Source organism: Sinocyclocheilus anshuiensis, unplaced genomic scaffold (assembly GCF_001515605.1).
Source record: "Sinocyclocheilus anshuiensis isolate Anshui unplaced genomic scaffold, SAMN03320099.WGS_v1.1 scaffold300, whole genome shotgun sequence".
Taxonomy (NCBI): domain Eukaryota; kingdom Metazoa; phylum Chordata; class Actinopteri; order Cypriniformes; family Cyprinidae; genus Sinocyclocheilus; species Sinocyclocheilus anshuiensis.
In genome coordinates this window covers 349,724-364,026 of record NW_015557379.1, presented here as the reverse complement: position 1 = coordinate 364,026, position 14,303 = coordinate 349,724, and the positions used below count along the sequence as shown (strand labels likewise).

General features: G+C 36.2%; 1 protein-coding gene across 1 annotated transcript in view; it reads right to left on the bottom strand.

Moving 5' to 3' along the window:
• Positions 1–14,303, bottom strand: part of LOC107679186 (integrin alpha-9-like) — a 101,244-nt gene that overhangs the window by 32,616 nt on the left and 54,325 nt on the right. The window contains exon 16 of the mRNA XM_016474694.1: positions 730–882. Within this exon, the coding sequence (XP_016330180.1) occupies positions 730–882 (153 nt within the window). The remainder of the gene's footprint in view (positions 1–729; positions 883–14,303) is intronic.

The following is a 14,303-nucleotide window of genomic DNA, read 5'->3' as shown; positions in this document are numbered from 1 at the left end:
CTGGGAGTGTACACACACACACACACACACACACACACACACACACACACACACACACACACACGGGCTGTCAGCGTTAACGCAAATAACGCAAATATATTACTGAAGCATGTGGTATTGCATCATTAACATAATTTAGTCACTGAGATGACACTGGAAGTCTGGAGTTTATCACTGAGCATCTACAGGGGCACAAGGAGGCGGTAGGCGGAAATTTCTATTCTAACCCTTTAACCTGATTTTGCTTCTGTGTTTGTGATCAAAAACCACTCATCTCTGGGAAATTCTTCAGTCCGATGAACCATTAAGCAAATGCATTCAAACAATCAATCTAAAGCAGCTCTGCTGTAAAGAAAACCAGACTGATTACACTGATCACATTCCTGGCTGTATAAAGCAAACCAGTGTTTCGCTAGTAAAGTTTTGAAAGATAAGGACTGTAATCAAGGCAAGATGATGCAGTGACATACAGGAGTCATACAGTAAGCACAGAGATTTTTCAGTACATTCAGTACATTGTTTCCATACACATTCAGGATAATGTTTTGATTTGTCATGTGTATGTTGCTGTGTTTGGTCATTCTGAATGGATTTGTGTACTGCCGTCTGCTCAAGACAGTTGGTTTAGTTTTTTTTTTTTGGCATCTCCAGTATTTCTGTTTGGTACAAAAGGTTGTGTCATGTTAGAACTTAATTTTGTAGGTGTAGTAAAAGGTGGAAAATTCAAACCTCGTTCTTTGCAGCGATCTTCTCTCCTTTTTTCCAGCGTAGAACAGGAGTGAGTGAGGGAAGGTCACGGTCCTGGTGTCCATCCACAACGTGTTTTCCTAAGCTGTAGGCTGCTTCAAACACGATGGCAGCAAACACATCCTTCACTTCTTTCTGTAAAAAGTACAAACATGGGAAAACGTGATTTATAATTTTCCTTTTATTTATTTATTTATTTTTTTACATATGTACATATAGTTTTATTAAGCTTTAGTTTTACTTCTTTTAGTACTTAAACTACTTGAACTAACCTAATTGAAAATGAGAAATGTTGCTTTGGCAAATAGCTGTAATAAAATGAGTAATAATATACACACACACATATATATATATATATACACACACACACACACACACACACACATATATATATATATATATATATATATTTTTTTTTTTGTATTTTTTTTGTATTTTTTATTTTTTTTTTACTTTTTAAATTTTTTATAGGTTTTTTTATATTTTATTTATTTTTTTTGTTTTGTTTTTTTTGGTAACAATAATAACCCTGAAAATCTATTTCAGAAATTGTACAGGACTGGTTATTTTAGCATTTCCTTTGGTGCTTATACTGGCACAAAAATGACACTTTTCCTTTAAGTGGGTCGACAGCACATCACATCCACTAATGTGTCAAAATAAAAGCACAGACTGATAGAAGTCTAGATGAATGGTCCATATGACAAGTAGCTCACCCAATCGGTGGCCGTGTAACTGGCTTTGCACGGGCTAAAATCACATTTGCGGTGAAAAGCTTTATAACCGAGGCTCTTTGCAAAGCTGCTCAAAGCTCTTGCTGGCTCAAGCAAGTGATCTGTGTGTCATTAAAGAGCCACCAAAAGCTACTAGATGAACATTTGGATAAAGCTGGCACTGCCCTGCCCCAACACACTTCATCTTCCCTTATTTTGGCAATACAAGCCATGGCCTGAGGAGTGTTTCCTTTGGCACAGCGCTTGGAAACACTCAAACGAAAAGTCTGAACGGGATCAAATCTCGACATCCTCATTAGAGGACACTAAAGAGGGAGGGACATGGGAAACGCAGACCTTTTCTGTGCCCTCTTCTCCTCTCCTGACTATTAAACGTCACTCGGGACGTTGAAGAGACTTTCATCTGCACCACCAGGATAGAAAAGCAAACTAAGCACCCCTTCACTTCTCTCTCTTCCCTTGAGTTTTATCACATGGTTTCCATTTGTCCACCCGCCCATCCCCTTCCTCAGCGGCGCTGATTCAGGCCCATGTTTTAACTCATCGTGATACGCTAGATAGTGCACATCCTGTCCTGCTGTCCAGCCGACCTGCACCTTCACTGATAGAGTTACTGCAGGAAACAGAGGTGTGGTGGCTGAATGGACAAGTTTTAGTCTCCATAGATTTATTTACACAGGTTTGGAACAACATGAAAATGAGTAAATAATGACAGAATTCTTTTTTTTTTTTGGATGAACTTTCCCTTCAAACGTAAACATTTCGGCTTTTTTTTGCCATTTTTACTGATATAAGCAATAGTAATCCTCATATTTTTATATAATGTAGATTGGTTACAACAAAACAAACTATGGCTAACCACAAAAACACAGTTTAAAACCACATAGATGCCTTTGCCATACAGTAGCTATACAGTACAAAGATGGTAACCCTCATGCTGCAGACCTCTTTCAAGACTCAAATGATTTTATGTGAACATTTATTCTCTACAGTACAAAATTGTTCATGCATAGTTGTCAGTTATGACAAAAGATATTTGAGAAATGCTGTTAAATGTTACTGTTAACTAAATCTAAAACTATTAGAAAATAGTTTTCGTTTATTGAAACACGGCTGAAATAAAATAATATAAATATTAAATGCAAATTAGAAATGTCGTCTTGAAATAAAATAAGCTGAAATACCGAAATAAAATAAATCAAAGCTAAACAGAAATAGTAAAAAACTAAGATAAATGACAAAAGACATAAAATTACAAAATGACCTTAGTACTTTAAAAATACCTAAAGTAAAATTCAAATGAAATCTGAAAATATAAAAATAAAAACTAATTTAAAATAATTACAATAAACTAATAGTATCAAAAATACTAAAATAAGAGACGCTGTTATTAACACAAAAAACTGCTTTGTGCTGGAGATTTAGGAGTATAAATAAAAGCATCTGTGAATCAAAGCTTGTGTGATAAACCCTAGATTAACCATTCAGTGGCCCGAGTCCTGTGAAAGCCGTCACATTCATCAGCTGAGAGCCTCTCGTGTGCCAGTTGGCGTCCAGAGAGGGTTTTGTTACAGTAATACGCTTAAAGTCGTAAAATGAACAATATAAAGCTCAGAGTTGTATAAGGAGCTGGTGTTCTCCTCAGGTCCCAGCTGGGATTAAAGCAGTACGTATATCAAATGAACTGTCCGACCGGTGACCCCCACCCTGGGGAGCAGTAAAGATCAGGGGACTGACGGAAAGACCTCAGGAACAGTCTATGTGCCACTTTCACTGGGCCACATGTGAACTGAGAACATGAATGACCTCTTGTTCTTCAATAAAACAAGATTGAGTGTGTACCAACCTTATTCATGATAATCAGCATACTAAAAATAATCACCAGACCAAATAAACATTCCAGCAGTGATAACTGAGTGGAGATTTTCTTGAGCAGTTCAACTTATCTTACATGAAAGTGCTTTACATGTAATTAAGTTCACTTGGCTGAATCCCTGATTTTAGTGACGAGCTGTTTACTAGTCATGTTAGTACAGCTCCTACCAACCTGAACAGGAAAAGATTGAACACTTCAGTTCTGCTTTACTTCAAAATTGGCATGCATGCATTTCTGGTTGGCCCGTTTGAATTTGAATACACACACACACACACTCATGCATACATACGGTAAATAAACAGTAAAAAAAAAAAAGAAAAATGTTAACATCAGGTTTTTTGCTTTTATGTCCCTCATATTAATTTTTAATGTGGAATCTTATTTCATTTTGACATTTATTTTTTCAAAAGTTTATTTCTTTTATTGTATTTTTATTTTGATATTTCTTATGAAACTATTTATGATTACTATTATTTTAAGATAGTTACATTACATTTACAATATGTGACCCTGGAGCACAAAACCAGTCTTAAGTCGCTGGGGTATATTTTTCGCAATAGCCAAAAAACATTGTATGGGTCAAAATTTTCTTTCCCTTTCAGTCGGTCACTCTATCCCAATTTTGTCGGTCATCCGACGTGACGTCTCCGTTCCCTCCTTCAGGGAACGAGGGTTACCATACGTAACCGAGACGTTTTCTTTTATGCCAAAAATCATTCGGATATTAAGTAAAGATCATGTTCCATGAAGATATTTTTTAAATTTCTTACCGTAAATATATCAAAACTTAATTTTTGATTAGTAATATGCATTGCTAAGGACTTCATTTGGACAACTTTAAAGGCGATTTTCTCAGTATTTTGATTTTTTGCACCCTCAGATTCCAGATTTTTAAATAGTTGTATCTCAGCCAAATATTGTCCTATCCTAACAAACCATACATCAATGGAAAGCTTATTTATTCAGCTTCAGATGATGTATACATCTCAATTTCAAAAAAATCGACCCTTATGACTGGTTTTGTGGTCCAGGGTCACATATATACATTAGTAGGCTGCTTATGGAGTGTTTTGAAAACCAGACAATGACAAAAATTGGGACTCATGGCAATAGTACAGGAGTAGAAGACAGTCCGGCTTCCCACTCTGGTAAAATCACACAGAGGAGACACAACAGGAACCAGCACCTCCTGCACACAAGGAAGTAGTAGAGGTCAAATCTGAGCCTTGGCCTGTGTTTTACTAGCTTTTATCATCATTATTAATGCCTCCTTTCGCCTTCTGCTTCCTCCTTTCCCAGCCCTCCAGACTCCATGCTTTGTTCCATTATAAACTGTATTTATAGAGCAGAAGAAAGCACGCCTCAGGTCCTTTAATTGGGTGGGTGGCATCTGAAGGGACCCCAAACAACTGTTCTTTACATGCTGCGGACACACATCGACAGATTCGAGCCAAGCAGGTCAGTCAGTCGCCACAGGGCTTCACTGTACGAGCCGCACGGCTGAAGTGGCGTCTGTTTCCTTACATTGTTTCCATTTGGCACAGTAAAGCCTTTCACGGAAAGACTCGGCACTATACAACGGCTTCCCACAGGCAGATTCGCAAGTCATAATAGCACTTTTTACAACAGCTATAAAACTAAACGGTCAGAACCAATGGTCACACTTCAGGCTACAGTGCTCATGTTACTGTGTATTAATATTAGTAATCATTCAACACTACTGAAAACTACTATATGATTAATAAATAACTGGCTGCTGCATCTGTGCATGCCAAGTCAAGCACCTATATAATAAACAACATGTGCATAAACGGTAATTATTTTGGAGAGCGGCTAGTAATTAGTGGTGTTTTCATATATGTTTGATTTACAACCATTCAACCACTTAATATACATTTGAAACATAACATAGTACTTGATGATTGTCATATTTATTTTCACTACTATACACAAGTTTAGGGTCAGTGAGTATTTTTTATTTATTTTTTTTGAAAGAAAGTAATACTTTTATTCAGCGAGAATGCATTAAATTGATCAAAAGTGACAGTAAAGACATTTATATTGTTGCAAAAGATTTCTATTTCAAATAAATGCTGTTCTTTTAAACTTTCTATTTATCAAATAATCCTGAAAATAAACAATATATGGAAATATGAAACAGCACAACTGTTTTCAACATTGATAATAATCATAAATGCTTCTCGAGCAGCAAATCAGCATATTCAAATGATTTCTGAACGAGTCATGTGACACTGAAGATTGGAGTAATGATGCTGAAAATTCAGCTTTGATCACAGGAATAAATTACATATTACAATATATTCAAATAGAAAGCAGTTATTTTAAATTGTAATAATATTTTACATTTTTACTGTATTTTTAATCAAATAATGCATCTTTTGTGACTATAAGAGACTTCTTTCAAAAACAAAACTTTTTCTGACTCCAAACCTTTAGTGGTAGTGTACAACTGTATTTAGATCAAGATAATTCAAAGACTAACATATTACAGTAAGACAAAAACATGATATTAACCGTAGAGTGTCTAAAATGGTAAAGTACTTTTTTGTACTTTTTTTAAGATCTTAAAAGTTTCACCAAACAAATGTGATAGACTCTAATCGACAGTGTTTGTAGGTTATTTGTTACCGAATGTAATCGGATGCTGTCATTGAGCATACTTGAAGAAAAGTATGATTGAAAAACCTCTATAGCCACGAGTGTGGGAAATACAGTGTCTAATGTATGAAGGGTTGGATGACATCCATTCCCAAACTTACCAGAGCAATAATCTCTCATCTGAGGATCATTGAGTCTGACCTCATGCTTTTGAACATGGAGACAGTGGTAAAAAATAGTGCTGATTGAATGATAAGAGCTTGTGAAGAGCATGTTTAGAGTTTCACACAAAGATGTCTTAATGAGCATGTGTTTAAAATAGCTGTTTTCTATTTGAATATATTTTAAAATGTAATTTCTGTGATGCAAAGCTGAATTTTCAGCACCATTACTCCAGTCTTCAGTGTCACATGATCCTTCAGAAATCATTCAGATTTGCTGCTCAAGAAACATTTATTATTATTATCAATGTTGAAAACTGTTCATTTTTTTGTTGTAAAATTTGTCTTGTTTTAAGGAAGTTCAGACATCTCACGGGAACGCAAGACATCTTTGTGGAATGTAAAAAGGTACTCCAATGGCATCAGGCTGTAAAACAGCTTTTCTGACAAACTTACACTTTAAGTTTAAGGGAGTTTAAGGGAGGCTGATATCATGAAATGCTCACAAGAATGTAGCGAAAACCTGAATATGCGCTGCATCTGCTGCCTACTTATACTCACGCTGTGATCAGCGGCAGCTGGATGCAATAATCGCATGCCAATGTGCATTGGCTCGTTTAGTTTACACTCGAAGTAGATTGGTCTCTCTAAGCGAGATCCCAATTTTGTCGGTCATCCGACGTGACGTCTCCGTTCCCTCCTTCAGGGAACGAGGGTTACCATACGTAACCGAGACGTTTTCTTTTATGCCAAAAATCATTCGGATATTAAGTAAAGATCATGTTCCATGAAGATATTTTTTAAATTTCTTACCGTAAATATATCAAAACTTAATTTTTGATTAGTAATATGCATTGCTAAGGACTTCATTTGGACAACTTTAAAGGCGATTTTCTCAGTATTTTGATTTTTTGCACCCTCAGATTCCAGATTTTTAAATAGTTGTATCTCAGCCAAATATTGTCCTATCCTAACAAACCATACATCAATGGAAAGCTTATTTATTCAGCTTCAGATGATGTATACATCTCAATTTCAAAAAAATCGACCCTTATGACTGGTTTTGTGGTCCAGGGTCACATATATACATTAGTAGGCTGCTTATGGAGTGTTTTGAAAACCAGACAATGACAAAAATTGGGACTCATGGCAATAGTACAGGAGTAGAAGACAGTCCGGCTTCCCACTCTGGTAAAATCACACAGAGGAGACACAACAGGAACCAGCACCTCCTGCACACAAGGAAGTAGTAGAGGTCAAATCTGAGCCTTGGCCTGTGTTTTACTAGCTTTTATCATCATTATTAATGCCTCCTTTCGCCTTCTGCTTCCTCCTTTCCCAGCCCTCCAGACTCCATGCTTTGTTCCATTATAAACTGTATTTATAGAGCAGAAGAAAGCACGCCTCAGGTCCTTTAATTGGGTGGGTGGCATCTGAAGGGACCCCAAACAACTGTTCTTTACATGCTGCGGACACACATCGACAGATTCGAGCCAAGCAGGTCAGTCAGGGCTTCACTGGCTTCACTGTACGAGCCGCACGGCTGAAGTGGCGTCTGTTTCCTTACATTGTTTCCATTAAAGCCTTTCGATGCGACTCCTCAGTCTGGTTTTGTACTTCATGTCAGTGGACTTGAACTCCTGGTAGATACGTGTCATGAAGTACAGTCAAGAAAGCACAAACCCTGCTGCATTATTTTACATTTTCCTATAAAGATGAAGCATGCATTTAAAACCGACTGTAAGTAAAAGATTATTCGCTGGCGAATGGAAACGTAACCAAAAGGTGTAAATGAAAACTGTAAATACTGTGGCACAATCAAAACATTGCACTGTTTGCTTGAGGTAAAAGTTCAAGGTTTGGCTGGCGATCATGGCCTCTACTGGAAGATGTTGTAATTACACAATTAACAGGCAAAATACATCTTTCTCTATTCCAAGTTCTGTATTCTGACAAAGTATGAATCACCAACATTTTATATACTACCATGGTATTCAAACAGATACAAAAGTGACAGTAAAGACATTTATATTGTTGCAAAAGATTTCTATTTCAAATAAATGCTGTTCTTTTAAACTTTCTATTTATCAAATAATCCTGAAAATAAACAATATATGGAAATATGAAACAGCACAACTGTTTTCAACATTGATAATAATCATAAATGCTTCTCGAGCAGCAAATCAGCATATTCAAATGATTTCTGAACGAGTCATGTGACACTGAAGATTGGAGTAATGATGCTGAAAATTCAGCTTTGATCACAGGAATAAATTACATATTACAATATATTCAAATAGAAAGCAGTTATTTTAAATTGTAATAATATTTTACATTTTTACTGTATTTTTAATCAAATAATGCATCTTTTGTGACTATAAGAGACTTCTTTCAAAAACAAAACTTTTTCTGACTCCAAACCTTTAGTGGTAGTGTACAACTGTATTTAGATCAAGATAATTCAAAGACTAACATATTACAGTAAGACAAAAACATGATATTAACCGTAGAGTGTCTAAAATGGTAAAGTACTTTTTTGTACTTTTTTTAAGATCTTAAAAGTTTCACCAAACAAATGTGATAGACTCTAATCGACAGTGTTTGTAGGTTATTTGTTACCGAATGTAATCGGATGCTGTCATTGAGCATACTTGAAGAAAAGTATGATTGAAAAACCTCTATAGCCACGAGTGTGGGAAATACAGTGTCTAATGTATGAAGGGTTGGATGACATCCATTCCCAAACTTACCAGAGCAATAATCTCTCATCTGAGGATCATTGAGTCTGACCTCATGCTTTTGAACATGGAGACAGTGGTAAAAAATAGTGCTGATTGAATGATAAGAGCTTGTGAAGAGCATGTTTAGAGTTTCACACAAAGATGTCTTAATGAGCATGTGTTTAAAATAGCTGTTTTCTATTTGAATATATTTTAAAATGTAATTTCTGTGATGCAAAGCTGAATTTTCAGCACCATTACTCCAGTCTTCAGTGTCACATGATCCTTCAGAAATCATTCAGATTTGCTGCTCAAGAAACATTTATTATTATTATCAATGTTGAAAACTGTTCATTTTTTTGTTGTAAAATTTGTCTTGTTTTAAGGAAGTTCAGACATCTCACGGGAACGCAAGACATCTTTGTGGAATGTAAAAAGGTACTCCAATGGCATCAGGCTGTAAAACAGCTTTTCTGACAAACTTACACTTTAAGTTTAAGGGAGTTTAAGGGAGGCTGATATCATGAAATGCTCACAAGAATGTAATTTGTATTTAATGGCTTACTTTCTTCAGTTATGTGCCAATATTAGAAGATTTGCAGAACAAGCAACCAGCTTTGATACAGAACTTGTCAGTTTATCTTAAAGATAAGCAGGGCAGCTGAACTCAACTCCTTTCTGTTCTTCAGGGAAGGCAGAAGGGATGATGTCATCTGAACAGACGGCAATTGTGATTGGCTGAGAGGATCCGCGCTCACGTGGCTACCACCAGACTGTTCCAAGAGTTATTAAATACATGCACAGAGTGCACAAACCGGGGCTTTATCGAGATCAAGACCCTCAAACTAAACTCACAGTTCCTGCTATTAATTTACGCTCCACTGTAGGTTCCCTTTTAAGGGCAGATGCATGCGTGACATGTATTTAGAGTTATGCTAAAACTATGTACTTCAGCAATACATGAACTTCAATCCAAAGATCACTATTATTATTGCTCATACATTTGAAAAACTATTCAACTTCAGCATGCAATCTATCCTGCATCATTTGTTCTGCAGATACAATAATGCACTAAAAACAACCAAGAAATCCTTAAAGGAATAGTTCACTCAAAAATGTTCATTTGCTAAACATTTACTCACCTTCAGGGCATCCAAGTTATCGATGAGTTTGTTTCGTCATTGTAACAGATTTGGATATATTTAGCATTACATCACTTGCTCAATGGATCCTCTGCAGTGAATGGGTGCCGTCAAAATGAGAGTCCAAACAGCCGATAAAAACATCAAAATGTAAGATAAATTTAAGAACTCTCTTGGACTGGAGTGGTGTGGATTATTGTGATGTTTTTATCAGCTGTTTGGACTCTCATTCTGACGGCACCCATTCACTGCAGAGCATCCATTGGTGAGCAAGTGATGTAATGCTACATTTCTCCAAATCTGATGAAGAAACAAACTCATCTATATCTTGGTTAGCCTGAGAGTGAGTACATTTCAATAACCATTTTCAATAGAAAAAATAGAAAATTTCCTGTATAAAATCCCTCATATATTTCATTCATACTCAAATGACTTACCTGAACATGATCCCCCCATTGGACAACCCAGCAAAGTAGAACTATACTACAACGACGTCAACTCCTCTAATATTATTGTCCTTGACAGACATTGTTCAAGACAACAACATCCCATATGGAACCAATTATAAGACACAAAAGAGGAACAAAATTCAAGGCATTAAAATTAATAACTGTGATGAAGTACACAACTCATGGAGCCTGAAATAACTGTGTTTATGAGCTGCATGTGTTTGCAAATGCGATTAACTTATTCATGTGTCAGACTCAGAACAAACAGATTTAGACGTTTTCAACACGAGTTCCACCTTGGGATAAATCACTTAGCCTGTGGAAAACTACAAATTAGCATGAAAGATTAATATTGCCAGAACAGTTCTTTGGACCTGAGCAGGTGAAGCTGCATTTGATTCCCGCATTAAAAGCTGGAATGAACCGGACATGAACCGCGCAAAGCCTGAGTGTGGAGATATTTCTCAGAGAAACTGCTGATAAATCGCAGACACTCATTCCTGAAGTGTTAGTCCATGTACAGAAATGCCTTATTCATAAACAAATCAAACTAGCGGCTCTCCAACTGCTTCATAACGGGCCAAAGAAAAGAAAGTCCGATGATGTCAAACAGAACATAACCGTGCTGTGTGCAGAGAGACATGTTGAGGTTTAGTTCAGCGGTTTTCAACTGGTGTGTCACAACATATAAATGCTTCACAGGTCTGTTCTTATAGTCACAGGCAGTAGAGAAACAATGCTAAATGCAAATAATAAAACATGTCTAGCTATATAAATATGCATAGAAGAGTGTGAGTGCCATTATCGTATTATGCTACATAGCATTTATTAATATTTAGAATTTGTTTTTATTTTATATTTTCAGTTTTCAGTTTAGCTTTAGCATTTTTTTAAATTATTTTTAGTTTTAGCTTTTATTTTTATAATATTTTTGCAATTGTTTCTTTTCTTTTCATCTAATATGTATATATTATTTTATTTATGCTGTATTTCAATTGTCGAAAGCTATTTTTAATAGTTTTAGTTTAACTTAACAATAACAACACTAAGATGGGACTGCAAAATAAATGCTTTAAAAAATGCTGTAAAAAATGCTTTCCCAATACTGAGGAAAATATATTTAATAGTAAAATGAGTAAAAAAAGAGTAAAACGTTTCTACATATTGTTTTAGTGTAGAGGTAATGTGTGAAGGTTATATAATGTACCAGTGACAAAATGCACAATTTCACACCAGCAATATAGCATCTTCCCTGAGCATTTATTCATTTGCATCTAAAAATGACCTACAGAATATCTTCCACTTGAACATCTATCTATAAATTACCCTTTATTTCCAAAATTGTAGTGAACAAGAATTTTTGGTCTCTTAAAAAAATGCATTGCCTAGTTTTACAATACATGTCTCTGTTGCAACTTTTGTTAATCTTTAGCTCTGTTACAAAAGCTGCTTTACTAACTATCATCCTAATTGAAATGGGAGTTCTATAAAAGTGCTCTACAAAGACAGCAACTCACATGCAGCACAAATAGTGCTAATCATATTGATGCACAAAACATTTTGTCTATATATATATATTACACTATATGGGCAGAAATATTGGGACACACCTCTTGAATATTGAATTCAGGCATTTCATGCAGACCTAGTGTCACATAAAATCATAAACCTAGCCATACATTCTGCATTTACAAACATTTGTGGGGGAAAATGAGTTGTTCTGAAGTGCTCAGTGGATTCAAGTGTGGTACTGGTCTATAAAGACATGGTTGGATGAGTTTGGTGTGGAAGAACTTGACTAGCCCACACAGAGCCCTGACCTTTGCATTTGGAGTGTGCCTAAAATGCCTTCAAATGCTGTCTAGTTAGGCAGCTCACTAGAGCTTTTCTCTTGCGCTGTAGTGATGCTGAGGCGGATATAATTTAGGCTAGTTTGCCCAAACTGCAGGCGTTATCACAGGGACACATAGTTTCCGAGCCACTCCATTAAACCCCCCTGAGGACTGCTGAAATTTTCCCATGAGAATGATGATGGTTAACACACACTGGAGTGAGAGCATATGGGACGCCTATCACTTCAGTCGGCTGGAAACTTATTCCATGTGTGGTTAGTATGCAGAACCCCTCCACACTAACTGCTTTTCATTACTGTATGCTATACAGCACCCACAATGCACTTCATACTTATTAATAACACAGTGGCTATGTCACATGACCTTACATACAAAAACATTGCACAATGCACACAGAAAAAAAATAGATATGCAGGTCATGCATGTGTATAGTACGAAATAAATAATATTAATACACAAAGACACATAAGTGGATGAAATACTGGAACAATGTCCTTGTAAAAATCAACTTTTATGGGCTCATGTACATAATGTAAAAGGTATTCGGTATGTGACCTTCAGTTGAAAACACAGCTGGGATTTATAAATCTGGAATGGAGGTGCCATGCTCCTGTGGTGTAAACAGGCATGTGGGAAGCATTTTCTCTCCTTACTCACAAAAGAAAAAATCATTGTTCATCCAGCACTACAGAACAACAAATTAAGGGGTGAAACCTGTCATGAACATTTGAACTCAAAGTGAAAAACAAGGGGAAAAAATAAATTACATTTTGCACAAAGAAAATCCTGTTTGTAGACCGGATTCACAAAAATCTTCTTAAGAAATAATTTAAGAAATTTCTTAAGAAAATTCCACAAAGTTCGTAAGAATGTTCTTAAGTGCAATTCTTGAAAAATTCTTAATAAGTTCTCAGATATATTCTTAAGAACATCTTAATTTTTTCTTAAAGTCCCCCTGTAGTGAAAATCAAGTTTTTTATGTTGTTTATTTGTCTATGTGGTGTTTTTAATATGCTTTTAGACAAACCATGTGCCAATCTATTAATCAACACCATTGCTGAGTATTTTCTCCTTAAAACTGTAGTTTCCCAAAGGCTGACCCAGAAATATGGTTTGAAACAGCCCTTGGTTTGCTACGTCACAAACCAATAACCAATCACGTCAAGGGATCGATTCCTATCACTAGCATGCAAAATATACCAATACCAGCACAAAACCAAAAATAAATCAGAGCAAAAAACCCATGAAGCTGTGGTTTAATGTGAATTTAGAACCGCTAACTTGCATTATAACCCGTGGCAACAGTGTAAAAGTAGCCCGGAGTCAGACGCACCTCTCCCGCGTCGGCGTCTGCACATGCGTATACTTGCGGGCGCGAATTAACAATCACAAACGGCTGCATTCGAGTCTTCAAGGCATTTTAGGACACAACATCGTCAAGTAAGTAACTTTAACGAATGTTACAGTATTCACTGTAGTTGTCCACTAGTAAAAACATAGTTTTATCAGTCATTATCCGTGTATGCCATTGTTTTGCGGTTACTACAGTTCAGTGGATCAGGAGGCGCTGGCTGGTGTTACTGAGTGGAGGTGGGACTAATTTGCATATGCATAGATCCGCGCATAGTAAATGAGGCAAGGGTGTAGAGTTACATTCAAGCTATTTTAAGGCATGAGAAAATTATTTTCACAAGAAAAAACATTTAAATACGTCATTTTGATGATCAAAGATATGTTTTAAGGGATAAAATATTTGACTACCGGGGGACTTTAAGAAGAAAATGACAGTCTTTATCTGAGTGAATGCATGACGCACTGATAAACTCACACTTTATTGTCTTTTTGCGCTTCCTGAAGATTACTCTAATAATCATAATAAGCACGCACACTATTTTCGTCGCGGCTTTGACTGGCGCTCAGCTTCACGTGTTTAATGCGGCGTGTTTTTGAACGGTTACTGCCTGTCTCAAGCTGCAGCGATCTGTTTCATTCATTTTTATGC